Here is a 17817-nt window from a genome sequence, read left to right as displayed (position 1 = left end):
TAGATCAATCGATTTAGCAGGATGATTTTTGGTCTACCATTTGACTTTCATGAATATATTCAGAATTTACTAACTTTATATCACGACATCTTGTCTCATAATGAATAATGATGATGATGATGATGATAGTAATCAAGGTTGAAAAAGATGTGAGATGGAATCGAGTCATTCAGGACCTTAAAATGTCGAGACGGACGTTGACTAACGTTGACTCTTATGTATACACACATATTTTAAAGGCAAAAAACCTTCGTTCACCAGTTTCTAACTATAATCGATATTATGGTTAGTTAATGTAATACAAAAAAGTAACACTGAACTACGTCAATTTTGATCGATTTGACTGACTATTGACCAATTTTATTTGAATTTTTGACTTTTGACCGGCGTTTACCTGACCTTTCTTGCATTTGACTCGACTTTTGACCGTTGACCGACTTATTAGAAGACGAGACGAGATCGAGACAAGCTAGTCATCAAAACGTCGCTACGGGCGTCACAACGGACGACGTTTACAACACTGATTGTGATACATATCTAGTGGTAATTCCAAGATTGAAACTTAACGGGTCATATACAATTTGAGTGGTTATTTACCTCCAATATACCATAGAATGTAAAAACACATGAGGTCTCATTATTAAATTTAGTAGTGTCATGTATAATTTAAGTAATATAATGTAAAAATAAATTTAAACTAGTAATGTCCCGTACCTCCGAGTTTACACTTAGATCGCCCACATATCAATCATCATAGATTATCACGTTAAGGCTAATATTCTTTTTATTAGTATTTCTTTTCTTAAAAGACAAACTTATAAACTCAACATAAATTGTACAAGAATATATATATATATATATATATATATATATATATATATATATATATATATATATATATATATATATATATATATATATATATATATATATATATATATATATATATATATATATATATATATAAGTTCAGCTTAAACTTGAACCTACAAAATCAACATAAAATGTACACGAACATATACAAAAATTAGTTCAAACTTAAACTTAGAACTCACAATCTACTTGTTGGAAAAATTCACTCGATATCACTATGCTAATGGTAACTTTTTTTCTTAGTCTATGTTACTTCAAGTTAATGTAGTTTGGTGAAAACTTATGACCGTTAAATGAAATTAAAATTTTAAATAAATACCTACAAATTTTACAATTATAAAAATCATGAAAAACGTAAGTTGCATCAAGGCCACCAAAAAAAGAAAGCTACATGAACTATTTACCCACTATGGCCTTTTTCCCATTTTTAATCGACATTTTATAAAACAAAAATGGAGTTATGTGATTACACATATGCACTTTTACTAGATTCGAAAGATTTTTAGCCTTGTAAAAAACGTGACGAAAGGAACTGAATGTATCAAATTAATATAACTAATTTTTACATAATGGATGTCTCGTCAAAAACTTTATAATTTCATATATATATATATATATATATATATATATATATATATATATATATATATATATATATATATATATATATATATATTAACTAAATAAAAATGGTGTGAAGTTGCAGACTCAACAAAGCGAAGCAATGTCACTCTGTTCATAACTTTAAGTGAAAGTTGAGGTGTTTATTTGATAAAATAGCAGAAATCAATATCAATCTTATTATTCAACCACATAAACAAGTGCCAAGATTACAAACAAGTGCCAAAATTGATAATAGATACAAAGACTGATGTAAAGTAATCGGATACAAGAGTAATCTCCAAAATTACAATGGAGATGATAGTAGTAGTAATGCTTGAGAATGACAGAGGTTAAACCACAATTGATGAAGATGAAGAAGTGAAGAAGTGAAGAATGAAGCAGATGATGTATGTATCGATGGTGCAGAAACAGGAGCCTGGAGACACCCATTTATACTTGAACCCTAGATAGCCAAAGATACATAATGCACCCTGAAGAATCAAAGAAAGAACACTAGCACCCACGCTCCTAAAAACATCACACAAGCAGCCCAACATCTAACAAAGGGACTAGCACAGGAAATCCTGCAACAAACAGAAGCAATGAGATAACAGAAGTAAACATGTTTAAGGTTAGATTGGATATAAATTTAACATCCCCCCTCAATCTAAACCTTAAACATGTCAACTAATTTAAGCATGTCACACATGTAATTATGCTGAGATACACCCAACCCCTTTGTAAACACATCTGCAACTTGATTTTCAGACTCAATATTAATAAGGTTAATAACACCTGAGGTACATTTATCTCTAACAAAGTGAAGATCAATCTCAAAGTGTTTTGACCTTTCATGGAAAACTGGATTATGAGCAAGTAAAATAGCAGATCTATTATCACAGAATAAGTTGACAGGGAGCAAATTTTTAATGTTTAAATCATTTAAAATTTTCAAGATCCAAATAATTTCAGTAGTGACAGAGCCCATAGCTCTGTATTCAGATTCAGTAGATGATCTGGAAACAGTAGCTTGTTTCTTGCTTTTCCAAGAAACCAGTGAGCCACAAAAGAAAACAGCATAGCCACTTACCGATTTTCTGGTGGAAAGACACTTACCCCAGTCAGCATCAGAGTAAGCATTGATAGAGGTGGAATCAGATTTACTTATCGATATACCTTTACCTGGGGAACCTTTTAGGTACCTGAGAATCCTTAAAGCAATTTTAAGATGAGACTGTAAGGGACAATGCATAAATTGACTCAGACATTGCACAGAATAGGATATATCAGGTCTGGTCATAGTAAGATAGATGAGTTTCCCAATTAATTTTTGATAATTTGTGATGTTGTCAAGAACAGGGTCATGCACAGAAGCATCAGAGGAAATAGTCAAGTTGGGTTCAAGGGGTGTGTTAACAGGTTTACTCCCAACCAGGCCAAATTCATCAAGTAATTCTAGACAATATTTCCTTTGATTTAAACACAGACCATTATCAGTTTTTAACACCTCAATACCCAAGAAATACTTTAACTCACCAAGGTCTTTTATTAAGAATTTAGACTTAAGAAACATTTTGACCTTGTTAATTTCCTTTTCATCATTTCCAGTTATCACCATGTCATCCACATAGATCAACAAGGCAAGAAAAACAGATTCAGATTGCTTGATAAACAAGGAGTAATCATTCTTACTTTGTATAAACCCATTTTCTTTTAAGGCTAAAGTTAATTTTTCATTCCATTGTCTAGGAGCTTGTTTTAACCCATACAATGACTTGGTCAATTTGCATACTTTAGTTTCATTTTGGGGGAAGTAACCTTGAGGTAGTTGCATATAGACATCTTCAGACAGATCACCATATAAGAAGGCATTATTAACATCAAGTTGAAACAGTTTCCAATTATTTTGAACAGCAATAGTTAGTAAACATCTAACAGTTACCATTTTAGCAACAGGAGAAAAAGTTTCTTCATAATCTATACCTTCTTTTTGGCTATACCCCTTAGCCACCAACCTAGCTTTATACCTCTCAATTTCACCATTAGACTTGTATTTGATCTTGTAAATCCATCTACAACCTATGGGTTTTCTACCATGAGGTAAATCAGTTAAGACCCATGTGTTATTCCTATACAATGCATCCATTTCCTCATTCATGGCATTAACCCAATTGGGATCTAATGAAGCCTGATAGTAATTGGTAGGTTCAATACTTTTGTTAAGAGAAGCAGTAAAACACAGATTATCAGCACTCAACTTGGAGTAGTTTACCACTCTTTCTAGCCCATATTTGACTTTACCCTCAACCACATAGTCATCTAATCTCCTAGGTAGGGAAGACAGTCTCTCAGACCTCCTAGGGTTAGGTGGCACAATCTCAGGGTTGGTTTCAGAGGAAGTGTTTTCAGAAAAACTACCCTCAGGGATCTGATCAGATTGATCATTAACATGTAAGTCATCTTGACTACCTCCTCCTTCAGTAGCAGGGCTATCTGAAGGGGTTGCCATCAAGACATCTTCTTCTAAGTGATCTCCCCCTTCATCATTGGGATTTTTAGAAATATTGGTGTCATTTTGACTAACATAAAGATCAAAGAACTTAAGAGACTCAACTCTATCATTAACAGAAGTCTTTGAATCCATTTGAATAAAGGGAAATATTTTTTCAAAACATTTAACATCTCTGGAATAAAAAACAAGTTTTCTATCAAGACTCCACAATTTATAACCTTTTTTGACAGAGGAATAACCAATAAGAACACACTTTTCAGATTTAGAAGAAAATTTATCAGAAATATTCAAAATTTTTGAAAAGACAAGACAACCAAAATTTCTTAAATGGGAGAGAGATGGCTCATGGCCATATATCATTTGAAAAGGAGATTTACCACCTAGCACCTAAGAGGGAGTTCTGTTAATAAGATAAGTAGCAGTCAAAATGCAATCACTCCACAAAAATAAGGGAATCCCCCCCTGAAACATAAGAGACCTAGCCACATTAAGGAGGTGTCTATGTTTCCTTTCAACTACACCATTCTGTTGGGGAGTATATGCAATAGAAGTTTGATGAATGATGCCCTTAGTATCAAAAAAATGTTTTAATTGATTATTGACAAACTCTGTTCCATTGTCAGATCTGACAATTTTGACTCTTTTATCAAATTGAGTAAGAATCATATTCACAAAATTAGTTAGGTTATCAAAAACATCTTCTTTTGATTTAAGCATATACACCCAGACAGCCCTAGAGTAGTCATCAACAATGGTAAGAAATAGTTTAAACCCTTCTCTGCTGGCAGTCTTATAAGGACCCCAAAGGTCAACATGAATAAGATCTCCCAAAGCAACAGAGACATGATCACTCAAGGGAAAAGGATCCCTTGAATGTTTTGCCCTAAGGCAGACTTCACAAGGTTCTTCAATGGTTTTATTATCCAGATTTAATTTATGTTTTAAGACATGCAAAACAGGTTGAGAAGGGTGACCAAGCCTGCTATGCCAGAGCATAGTAGACTCACAAGATATAGCAGAGAAATTACATTTAACAGAAGCATGCTGAGCATCATCAAACATATAAAGGCCACCACTAAGACTACCAGTCCCCTTGACTGTTCTTGTCACAGAATCCTGAATATAACACTTAGCTTTGTCAAAACTGATTCTTAAATTACTATCCATAGCAATTTTACTTACAGATAAAAGGCTAACACAGTAGCCAGGAACAACCAGGACATCATAAAGAGTGATTTGATCAGATAGTTTTAAATTTCCAATTTTTCTGATTTTGGCTTCAGTACCATTTGGATGGATAACTTTAAGATTCAGATTTGACACATCAATGATATTATCAAGACATTTTTCAGAAACTGTCATATGTTGATTTGCACCTGAGTCTATGATCCATCCTTTATTATTGTTAATTTGAGAGTTAAAGTTGAAAAACTTTTGGAAATTTTCATTAAAAAACACATTGCAGTTATATATCATACCTGACATATTAGAAGAAATATTTGAAGCAGTGGAGGGACTGTCACTTAACATGCTCATCAACTTAGCAATCTGGTCACTTGAGAGGGACAAGGGAGTAGAGGGTGTTGGTAGGACACCAGATTGGTTATTAGAGGAGGTAGAAGTATTATCAGACATAACATTGTTTGCTTTGAAGTTTTCATTAAAACCAGAATTATTGGGTTTTTTAAAATTGGGTGGGAAGCCAATAATCTTATAGCACCTGTCAATTGTGTGACCAATTTTATTACACTTGGAGCATTGTAGATTAGGATTAGGTCCTCTTTGATTGTTGTGTCTTGTAAAACTATTTTTCCCTCCATTATTAGAAAAATTAGGTTTATTTGTTTGAGCAACAAAAGCAGAGTGTTGGACTTTAGCATTATTATTTCCAGAGGAAGAACCTCTATGAGATTCTTCTCTAGAAATAATGGCAAATGCAGTCTTAACATCAGGGAAGGGGTCAATCATCAGAATATTACTTCTAGTGTGCATATAAGTGTCATCAAGCCCCATAAGAAACTGCATACATCTCATTAATTTATCATGTTTTTTAAAACCAGTAGCAGCATCACAAGTACAGGCAACAAGATTAAGCATGGCATCATATTGTTTCCATAAAGTATTCAATTTATGAAAGTATTCAGAGACACTGGAGCCATTTTGCTTAATAGTGTTAATTTTAGCATGCAAGTTAAACATGTTAGACCCATCAACCTTGTCATAGGTTTCTTTTAGTTCAGTCCAGACAACAGAGGCAATTGAAGAAAAAATTTGACCACAGTATAACTCCTCAGATAATGACCCAAGTATCCATGACAAGACTACTGAGTTACACCTATCCCATTGGGAAGAAAGCACATCATTAGTAGTATTCTTAACACAGGTTCCATCTACAAACCCTATTTTATTTTTAGTTGAAAGTGCAAGAAGAATGGACCTGCTCCATATTTGATAGTTTTTAGTCCCCTTAAGTTTAACAGATATTAAAGGTGTACCAGTCGTGTCACTAGCATGCAGATACAAGGGGTCACCAAAATCGAGTTTATTTATCAAAGTAATAGCAGTATCAGTAGTCCCATCACCCATGGCAAAAGACAGGTAAAAAACCACACAGAACAGGCAATAATCACACACAAAAGAAACAAACAGATAGTAACAATATCAGCAATGCAGAGTAATAAATAATGAGCAATAATGAAAACAGCCACAAAAGGCAGCAAGCCAAGCAACCTGCACAGTTAGAAGAATAACAGGAGATAATAAAACAAAAATAGACACAGACAGAATAGAGTTATTAGGTCTAGAAGGAGTCCCTTCTAGACAACTCCGATGGGTGCAGGAGACAAGTATACGAAGTAATCAGGGCCAGGTTTTCACACCAATCAAATGTTGGTAGATCAAGGATGATTACCTCACTTGAATCCCACGAGTAAGACACAGATTTAGTGGAAAGAAGAAGACTTACAGTGTGCTCTTTTCAGGAAAGAGCAATAGCACATCGGATGAAACAGAAACAGGACAACAAACCTCTAACCCTAATTTTGTTATTAAAATTAGGGCAAATGATGGACCAGGATAGATCCAGAGAGCACATACAAAACGAAACAATACCACCAGAGAGATAATCACTGCAGTAATCGAATCAATCAAAAACCCTAATTGCTCGTTTGTGAAGGAAACGAACAATCATCAACAAAAAAAACAGATCCGGATCAGTTTGTCCGCTCTGATACCATGATAAAATAGCAGAAATCAATATCAATCTTATTATTCAACCACATAAACAAGTGCCAAGATTACAAACAAGTGCCAAAATTGATAATAGATACAAAGACTGATGTAAAGTAATCAGATACAAGAGTAATCTCCAAAATTACAATGGAGATGATAGTAGTAGTAATGCTTGAGAATGACAGAGGTTAAACCACAATTGATGAAGATGAAGAAGTGAAGAAGTGAAGAATGAAGCAGATGATGTATGTATCGATGGTGCAGAAACAGGAGCCTGGAGACACCCATTTATACTTGAACCCTAGATAGCCAAAGATACATAATGCACCCTGAAGAATCAAAGAAAGAACACTAGCACCCACGCTCCTAAAAACATCACACAAGCAGCCCAACAGCTAACAAAGGGACTAGCACAGGAAATCCTGCAACAAACAGAAGCAATGAGATAACAGAAGTAAACATGTTTAAGGTTAGATTGGATATAAATTTAACATTATTAGTTCGATTTACAATTTTGTTTGTGTAACTATCTGTTAGTTTGGTTTTTTAAATGTATGGAGCAAAACTGATGAAGAGAATGTCGTCGGACCTCCATTTCCTTTGATTTAGCTAATGATTCTTCGGTCAACATGAAAATCAAAGTTCTAACCATTCGAGAAAATTAAAGGGTTAAATATAACAATTTATTATTGTCATAATCTATCTTTTTATATTTAGCATTTATCATGTGTTTAATCAGAAATTTAGAATGTATCTTCTTTTAGAAAGATTTATCTTTATTTAAAATTATTAGTTAGGGCAATAATAATACTCGTATATAAGTATTATATGTGATAGGTGATTTAGGTTTTATTGGAGATTATGTGGAAATAAAAAGAGGAGAATATCTCTTGAAGTATCGGTTTGGACACCCGTTTAAGGTTAATTGAAATTATGTACAGTATATGTTTAACCCTTTAAATTATGTAGGTATATATATTAATTTTGTATTTACGTACATATATTAATTTTGTATACTTTTATTGAATTGAAAATAGATATTTTATATTTAATGTTATAAAAAAGTTATAGCATATCTTGAGGCCCCAAACTCCTTGCGATAGGTTGCAAGTTCAATTTTTGAGGTTGTAACGGAAGGTTTGGGAAACGGTTACTGACTATATAGACTGCGTACACTAGAGTTAAAAATACTCACTGTGTGACGACCCGAAAATTTCCGACCAAATTTAAACTTAATCTTTATAATATTTCGACACGATAAGCAAAGTCTGTAATGTTGAGTCTCAAAAATTTTGAACTATTTCATATATTCAATTACACTTCGACGGTTCCCGACGATTCACGAACAATTGCTTGTAAATAAATATGTATATATTTAAATATATATAAATAATAATTTGAAATATATTATATTGGAATTAACTATGTAAAATAAAACAATATATAATAATTATTATATATATATATATATATATATATATATATATATATATATATATATATATATATATATATATATATATATATAAGGTATATTGAATATATAAATATAATTTCGAAATTTATTTAGTAAACAATAGTAACACTCATTTATCATTCGATCGTCACTAAATAAATTTAATTTAAAATTTTGAGATTTTCCGAACACTTTTATACGCTATTGTTTATCAACGAAGTACGAAATAATACTCTAATAAAACAGTCGGTAATGTCAGACAATTTAAATTCACATGATTCATCTTGATCACTAGTAAACCATGAGTCAACTGATTGATTAATGATTAAAGTAAAAATTACTGAGTATTTGTTTGATTCTTTCCATTTACTAGTATGATATATACATAAACAATGATAATTATGGGATCACTCATTCAATCACATTCAATAACCAAATTATAGACTCTATTACTATTCTTGATTTGAACTGTGCTTAATTTTTACTTCCAATATGAATTATATATTTAATATATACATACATCATGTTGAAAACAAAACCACAAAACCCCACCACTTTAAGTATTCGTTCCTTTATGTTAATGTTTCAATCATCAATTACATCTATCTACTTCTCTACATATACATAATTATATATGCAGAACACATATAACATGTACTCAACCCATCGATCTATTCTATATATATCTATACATACTTGACACTTTTCTCATCACCTTGATCAACCATCGTGACCATCTTGCATCACCTTTAAAACCTACCATCGTGATCCACCATCGGTCACCTATCACCAACCATAAACCCCACCTCAATTGAACCACCATAGCTTGTAAGTTACTGTTTTCGATCATCAACACTTGAAACCACACCAACTACATTTTTGCTATTGCTGTTATTCCACCTTCTGCTGCAGTTTCATTTCCATTTCTGTTAGACACCAAACAGACACCATCTACAATCTGTTTTGTTTCTATTCCTATTCCAGCTACAAACAAAACTCATTAAGGTAACTAACACCACTCGCTCCTACTAACTGTTTCTATTATGTATCTGTTCTGTCCAAGATAAACGACCCAAAACACCATCAAATGATGCTGTTGTGCTACCGTTTTCCTGTTAAAACCATCACCATCTTTTCACGACAATCACATTCCCAATTCTTGTCTTTCTTCATGAACCTTAAAACCATCACAAACATCCATTCTTCAACACCTTCCCTGCTACTACTTTGATTCTGTTTCATAATGAAACTACCTGCAATCATCATAAATAAACAAACACCCTTAGGTGCAAATTCAATATCCACTGTATTGTTTTATAAATTGTGGCAGCTATCAACCAAGACCATCCGGGTTAACACCTATCACAAAATTTAACTACAGAGGTTATTTTTTTTCCACATATCACAACAACAATTATAACTGCAATCCCTAATTCACATTCATTCATATCTATAATATATTCAAAATATTAAACCAATCCATTCATGTTTGTTACCACAAATTGAATTTGACTCTGTTCTTTATATATGAACCCTACACTTCGTGCTCAATTTTTTTTGTGTATTAACAACAACTAAAATTATTACATTTTAGCAGATTCATTATTAAAAATTTGAAGACCACCATGAACGAAATTAAATGGTGAACTTTTGATCAAGCCCGATTTAGATCACGATTTCTTCTCAAAAGAGGTTCCAAATCAATCATCTAACCCTCGTGGATTATTTTCATAACTATAAACATCGAATATCATTCGAAATTTAATCACGAAATTTAGTTGACTTTTTATTTCGAATTTTGACTAACAAATTTGAGTTGAAAATAACGAGTTGGGATCTATTAAATTCCAGAAAGAATCATGAAAATTATTCTAAGAGATCTGAAAGTTTACCTTTCGCTAAATCGTTTTAATTCAGTCTGAGACTAAAATCTTGATTTACAAGCTCAAGCGAAGAAACCGATTAAATCGGAGAAGGATTTGTTGATGTTTGCTGTTTGATCGATCATTTGATTGAAGAACCGAAAGCCCCATGAACCGTGGTGTTCATGCGTTCTTGACCCTTCTATCCTCGATCCACTTTTGGAGCCGATAACAGAAACACACACGGAGTACAATTTGACCTGCTAACCGGATATATGTACTGGACCCTTGTTTAATTGATTTGATTGGACCGGTTGTACCATTGGACTAGTTAAGAGACTGTTGGGCCGATTATGTTGCTTGGGCTGTTAACGGACTGGATGCAGAAACAAACAACTGATTGGTATATTTATTATATTTAGTATATTATTATTATTATTACATTTATTATTAGTATTAGTATTATTATTATTATTATTATTATTATTATTATTATTATTATTATTATTATTATTAACATTATTATGAGGGTTATGAATATTATTAAGTATCATAAATATATAGATTAAAGATTTTGAATAATATTATTTTGTCATTATTATTATTAGTAATATCATTATTAGTATTAAAATAAGTATTATCATTTATTATTATTATTATTATTATTATTATTATTATTATTATTATTATTATTATTATTATTATTATTATTATTATTATTATTATTATTATTATAAAAATAATGCATTTTATTATTATTATCATTAATATTATTATTACTATCATTATTAAAATTTTTATATATTTTATCATTATTATCATTTTAATATCAATATTAACATTATTATTATTATTATTATTATTATTATTATTATTATTATTATTATTATTATTATTATAAGTATCATTATTATTAATATTATTCCTGTTATTAAGATTATACGAATAAATATTTATTTATATAAAACTATACTTAATACATAACTATATTAATATTACATATAACAAATTATTGAGTTTTGATATAATACTAAATTACAAACATATATAGATTAATACAACTATATGTGTAAATATTAATTAGTTTACAAAATAAATATATATAACATACAACTAAAAATATAAAATATAAATTTATTCTATTACAATTATATGTGTTAATATATATACTTGATATAGGTTCGTGAATCCGAGGCCAACCCTGTATTGTCCAATATAGTCATATGTATTTTTACTACAAAATACATTATGTGAGTGTAACGACCCAACCCGTTAACCAACCAAAACTGCGAAATAAAAAAAAATTCGAAGCAGGCCTGCCCAGGCTGGGTGCGCGGCGCGCACCCCTACCTGTGCGCTGCGCGCACAGGGCCTGGCAGCCCGCTGTCCAAAATGTTCCGTTTTCGTAAAAAGATCTAACACTTCCCATCATTTTTAGGCGAAATGCTTTTCACATCATATTAGTATAAGTAAAACAAGCACGAATCAATGATAAAACGAGTTTTACATTGCGAGGCCCACATATGCCCAAAATGCCATTAAGTACGAAATACGAGTTTCGACCACAAAAAAGTTTAATTGCCAAACGTCACTAGAGCATGGTGTTTGGGGTTAAACTACCCAAATCTTGGTCGAACTTCCAAAAAGCTAAAACCCCCGAGGCGCCACTAGTCCAAGCGAATACCTTTTCCTTTAACCAAGCCGGATCCTAAAAAGGTAAACAACGAGAGGGTAAGCTAACGCTTATTGAATGCAATAATTATACATATACATATATAATACACCTACTTGCAAGCACTTACACAATTACCTCATACACGCTAGCAATTTACATAGCATACCATCGCAAGTATAACTCTAAACCCTTCAAGATCACAAGCTAGCACCACAATAGCATATATATAACCCGAATGATATAATATACTACAATACAACGTATAATTAAGGTTAACCAACACACAAGGGAATGGTACTTCGAATTTCCCATCGGTGTTCATAACAACCGTTAGTGTACAACGAAATATATCACTAACCCCGAGGTGACACGGACAACGAAATATCCGTTCAAGCAATCGTTAGTGTACAACGAAATATATCACTAACTCTTGGGCAATTTGGACAACGAAATATCCATCGTTAGTGTACAACGAAATATATCACTAACTCTTGGTGGTATAAACAACATATACCCCGGCCCCTTCCCCGCCCTACAAATAGATACATTATATACACACATGTATAATCATTCCACTCACCCTGTCGACTTGGCGAGATTTCCAATAACACTTGTAACTTCAAAGCGAGTCACCTAATACAATTAATTCTCAATTAATTCACATAATAAGTTGGACTTTCCACCAACTAGACCCACTAGTGTATTTATGACCCATTTGCACTATAAACACTCATTAGAGGTCAATACTCCCAACTAATCACTAAAAGCTAGCCATTATGGTTCTAAGACTTCTATCAACACATAAATAGGGTGTTTTCATACATAATTTAACCCACTAGGTCAAACCTACCCATTTGACCCATTTCAAGTCCACCATGAACCCTAGAACCAATTTTATTAACAACACAAGTAAGCTAGTGAATAACTAACCATTATAGACTCAATAACACCAATTATTACCTTGAAACCCTAGGTTAGTCATCCTTGAGTCCTAATGACTCAATCTTACCCAAAACCCCCAAAATCACCATTAATGGGTTTTGTGTTCATCACTAACCCAAGTTCTAACCTTTAAACAAATTAAATCAAGGAAATCAAAATTAGAACTTACCAACACAACCAAATTGTAGCTAGCGAGGAGATGAACAACTTTATAACCCAAGCTAAGACCCGAAACTAGCTCCTTCTTCCTTTACTTGAGCTTTCTCTCTCTAAATTTTGGGTTTCTCTTACTAGAATTAAAGTAGGATGAAAATGGTTGTTGAAAGTGGAGTTATGACTCACCCAAACCACTGATCTGTGACCTTAACTCATCCCCAAGTGAAATTACCTCAATACCCTTCCAAAATATCTGATTAAAAGAAAAAGAACCCGGCTACAGTAGTGGTGCGCGGCGCGCTCCTTTAAGGCTGCGCGGCGCGCACTATGGTCTGAACAGATTCTGATCACAGTTTAATTACACACAGTTCCCCTTGCTTTATGTACACTATATACACTTCTGTACGATAATAACTAGGGTGTTACAGCTCTCCCCCACTTGAATCGGAGCGCGTCCTCGCGATCCAAGCTGCATGACAAGCAGGAAGATAAACCAACACAAATTTTTCGGGTTCCCATGTAAATTCGGAACCTTTACTACGACGCCATTGGACCTTGAAGGTCCTCACCTCTTTGTTACGCAACATTTTCACCTTCTCATCAAGTATAGCTATCAGCTCCTCAACATACTCTAACTTGTTGTTTAATTCGATCTCATCTAATGGCATCCATGATGAATCATCCGCAAGAAACTTACGGAGATGGGAAACATGAAATGTATTGTGGATCCCCGCAAGCTCTTCGGGTAATTCCAAACGATACACAACTTCACCAACACGAGCTAAAACCTTAAATGGCCCAATAAACCGAGGAGCTAACTTTCCCCGTTTTCGAAACCGAATAATACCCTTCCATGGCGAAACCTTAAGCATCACCATATCGCCTTCTTCAAATTCTATTGGTCGCCTACGTTTATCGACGTAAGACTTTTGTCTATCTTGCACCGCCTTTAAACGAGCCCGAATCATATCGATTTTGCTATTTGTCTCCAATACCAAGTCGGTGCTCCCGACTTCCATTTGACCCACTTCGCCCCAACAAATCAGGGTTTGACACCTCCTACCGTATAACATCTCATATGGTGGCATTCCAATACTAGAGTGAAAACTATTATTGTACGAGAATTTCACCAATGGTAAATGTTCGTCCCAACTACCGCCAAAATCAATAATACACGCACGTAACATATCCTCCAATGTTTGATTCGTACGTTCGGTTTGACCATCCGTTTGAGGATGATACGCCGTACTCATATTCACCCTCGTACCCATGTCTTCATGAAACTTCTTCCAAAATCGAGAAGTAAAACGCGTGTCCCGATCCGAAACAATAGACGCGGGAACGCCATGTCTCGATATCACCTCTTTAATGAACATCTTCGCGAGTGCCTCCGACGATATTGCTTCTTTAATAGGAAGAAACAACGCACTCTTCGTCAATCTATCGACAATCACCCAAATAGTGTCAAATTGGGTTCTTGCCGTTTTCGGCAACTTGGTAATAAAATCAATGATAATATGCTCCCACTTCCACATTGGAATTTCTAGCGGTTGCAACTTAGCATACGGCTTTTGGTGTTCGGCTTTAACTTGCAAACACGTGACGCATTGCTCAACATACTTAACAACGTCGCGTTTCATGCCCGGCCACCAATAATCTTTCTTCAAATCGAGGTACATCTTTGTCGCACCCGGATGAATAGAATATTTAGACTTATGCGCTTCATCAAGAAGCACCTTTCGGAAGTCACCCATCTTTGGCACCCATACTCTTTCTTGAAAATATAACAACCCACGCGAACCCATAGTAATGGATTTCGATTGCCCCACGATTCGTTCCGCATGCTTGTTATGAACATAAGCCTCTATTTGAACTTCACCAAGCTTTTCGAGAAAATCGTTAGTAATAATCATATGTAACAATCCCAATCGTAACGCTGGGTGGTGACTCTTTCGGCTTAACGCATCCGCGACCACATTCGCTTTGCCCGGATGATAGAGTATCTCACAATCATAGTCCTTCACCACATCCATCCATCTACGTTGACGATAGTTCAAATCCCGTTGATCAAAAAGATGTTTTAAACTCTTGTGATCCGAATAAATCGTACACTTGACACCATACAAGTAATGGCGCCAAATTTTCAAAGCATGGACCACCGCCGCTAATTCGAGATCATGAGTCGGGTATCTCTTTTCATGTTCCTTTAATTGGCGAGAGGCGTAAGTGATGACTTTACCTCGTTGCATTAGAACACACCCGAGCCCATTCAAAGAAGCATCACAATAGACCATCATATCATCTACACCTTCCGGCAATACTAAGACCGAAGCTTTACACAATTTCTCCTTCAATAATTGAAAAGCGATTTCTTGCTCGTTTTCCCAATTAAAACTCGCGTTCTTCCTCGTCAATCTCGTCATTGGAGAAGCAATTTTAGAAAAGTCTTGGATAAACCGACAATAGTAACCGGCCAATCCGAGAAAACTTCGGATTTCCGTAGGCGTAGTCGGTCGTCCCCAATCCTTTACCGTCTCTATCTTCCCCGGATCCACTTGAATACCATTCTTGTTCACAATATGGCCAAGGAATTGAACCTCCCTTAGCCAAAATTCACATTTTGAGAATTTAGCATACAACTTCTCTCTTCTCAACGTCTTCAATACTTCACACAAGTGGTGTTCATGCTCCGTCATGCTCTTAGAATAGACAAGAATATCGTCAATGAACACAATTACCGACTTGTCCAACATAGGTTGGCACACTCGGTTCATAAGATCCATGAACGCCGCCGGTGCATTCGTAAGACCGAAAGGCATAACCACAAATTCAAAATGCCCATAACGAGTACGAAAGGCCATTTTCTCGATATCTTCCTCACGGACTCGCATTTGATGATAGCCGGACCGTAGGTCAATTTTTGAGAAGTACTTAGCGCCTTGAAGTTGGTCGAACAAATCGTCAATCCTAGGCAACGGATAACGATTTTTGATCGTCACTTTATTTAACTCCCGATAGTCGATGCATATACGCATACTATATACGCATACTACCATCTTTCTTCTTCACGAACAAGACCGGAGCACCCCATGGCGAAGCACTCGGTCGAATAAAACCCTTCTCAAGTAACTCTTGAATTTGATTCAACAATTCTTGCATTTCCGTTGGTGCTAAACGATAATGAGTTTTAGCAATGGGAGTAGCTCCCGGAACCAACTCAATGCGAAATTCGACTTGTCTTTCCGCCGGAACACCCGGTAACTCATCCGGAAAAACATCTTCAAATTCACTTACCACCGGAATTTCACGAATAGGTGGTGGCTCATCATGAGTATCAAAAACATGAGCAAGGAAAGCCATGCCACCGATAACAACGAGACGACGTGCCCGTGCAAAAGTGCATATCGGCACCGGTCTCCTTCGTTTATCACCATGAATAATTAACTCTCCCCCACTTGGGGTCTTCACACGAATAGATTTTTCATGGCACGCAATATCGGCTCTATTATGATCGAGCCAATCCATACCAACCACGCTATCAAAATCACCCAACGTCATCGGACTGAGATCAATATTAAAGTTCTCGGAACCAAACAGAACATTACAATTCTTACACACATCAACCACTAGCACCGTCTTGCCATCCGCTATTTCGACTTCTACCGGACGACTTAACTTAGCTAACAGTTTATTAAGTTTAGGAACAAATTTTGGAGACACAAACGATAAATTTGCACCACTATCAAATAGAATCCTTGCCGGATTAGAGTTAACCATGAAAGTACCTGAAACGACTTCATTGGATTGCTTGGCTTCGTCATTGGTCATCAAATAATTACGTCCCCTAGCCGACCCCGCCGCCTTCTCTATTCTCTTAACTTGATCATTTCGGAGTTCGGGACACTCCGACTTTCGGTGCCCTTCTTGTAGACAATTAAAACATGTGATCACATTAGTACGCGGGTTTGGGCAATCATGAGAGTAGTGACCTTTTTGCCCACAATTGTAACATGTGGTCACGTGAACACTAGGAGCACCCTTCTTCACGCTACCAACACTTTCGCATACTCCTTTACTCTTCTTGTTCGAAAAACTAGAAGCTTCAAACTTTCTTTTACTTGGCGCATAACTAACCGGACTCGGAGCTTGCGCTTCAAACCCCTTCGCCACCGCCAAAAGCTTAGCAAAAGTCTCAACATGACCGATACTAATTTTACCCTTCAAATCATCTCTAAGGGTTGCATGAAAGTCTTCCATTAGCATTTGATCATTTCCCGCATACTCGGGGCAAAAACGTGCCTTAGCAAGAAAGTTGGTTTTGAGAGTGTTTAGGTCCAAAGACCCTTGACGCATGTTCCTTAGCTCGTTGCGCAATTTGGAAAGATCCGCTTGCGTACGATATTCAAGGAAAAACTCTTTCTTGAAATCAGCCCAAGATAAACCTACAAAAGCCGCATCACCCACCATATCAATTTTACCATCGAGCCAATCTTTAGCATGACCCCTC

The 17817-nt window shown here is 35.0% G+C and overlaps 1 protein-coding gene across 1 annotated transcript; it reads right to left on the bottom strand.

Annotated features, from left to right (window-relative positions):
• Nucleotides 1-4375: 4375 nt before the first annotated feature.
• LOC139863316 (uncharacterized) lies at nt 4376-6574 on the bottom strand. Its single transcript, XM_071851950.1, has one exon. It carries the CDS (start codon nt 6572-6574, stop codon nt 4376-4378), a length of 2199 nt encoding a protein of 732 aa, XP_071708051.1.
• Nucleotides 6575-17817: the final 11243 nt, after the last annotated feature.

This window comes from Rutidosis leptorrhynchoides, chromosome 8 (genome assembly GCF_046630445.1).
Source record: "Rutidosis leptorrhynchoides isolate AG116_Rl617_1_P2 chromosome 8, CSIRO_AGI_Rlap_v1, whole genome shotgun sequence".
Taxonomy (NCBI): Eukaryota; Viridiplantae; Streptophyta; class Magnoliopsida; order Asterales; family Asteraceae; genus Rutidosis; species Rutidosis leptorrhynchoides.
The sequence above is the reverse complement of the archived record's forward strand: the minus strand, read 5'-3'. Positions and strand labels throughout refer to the sequence as shown.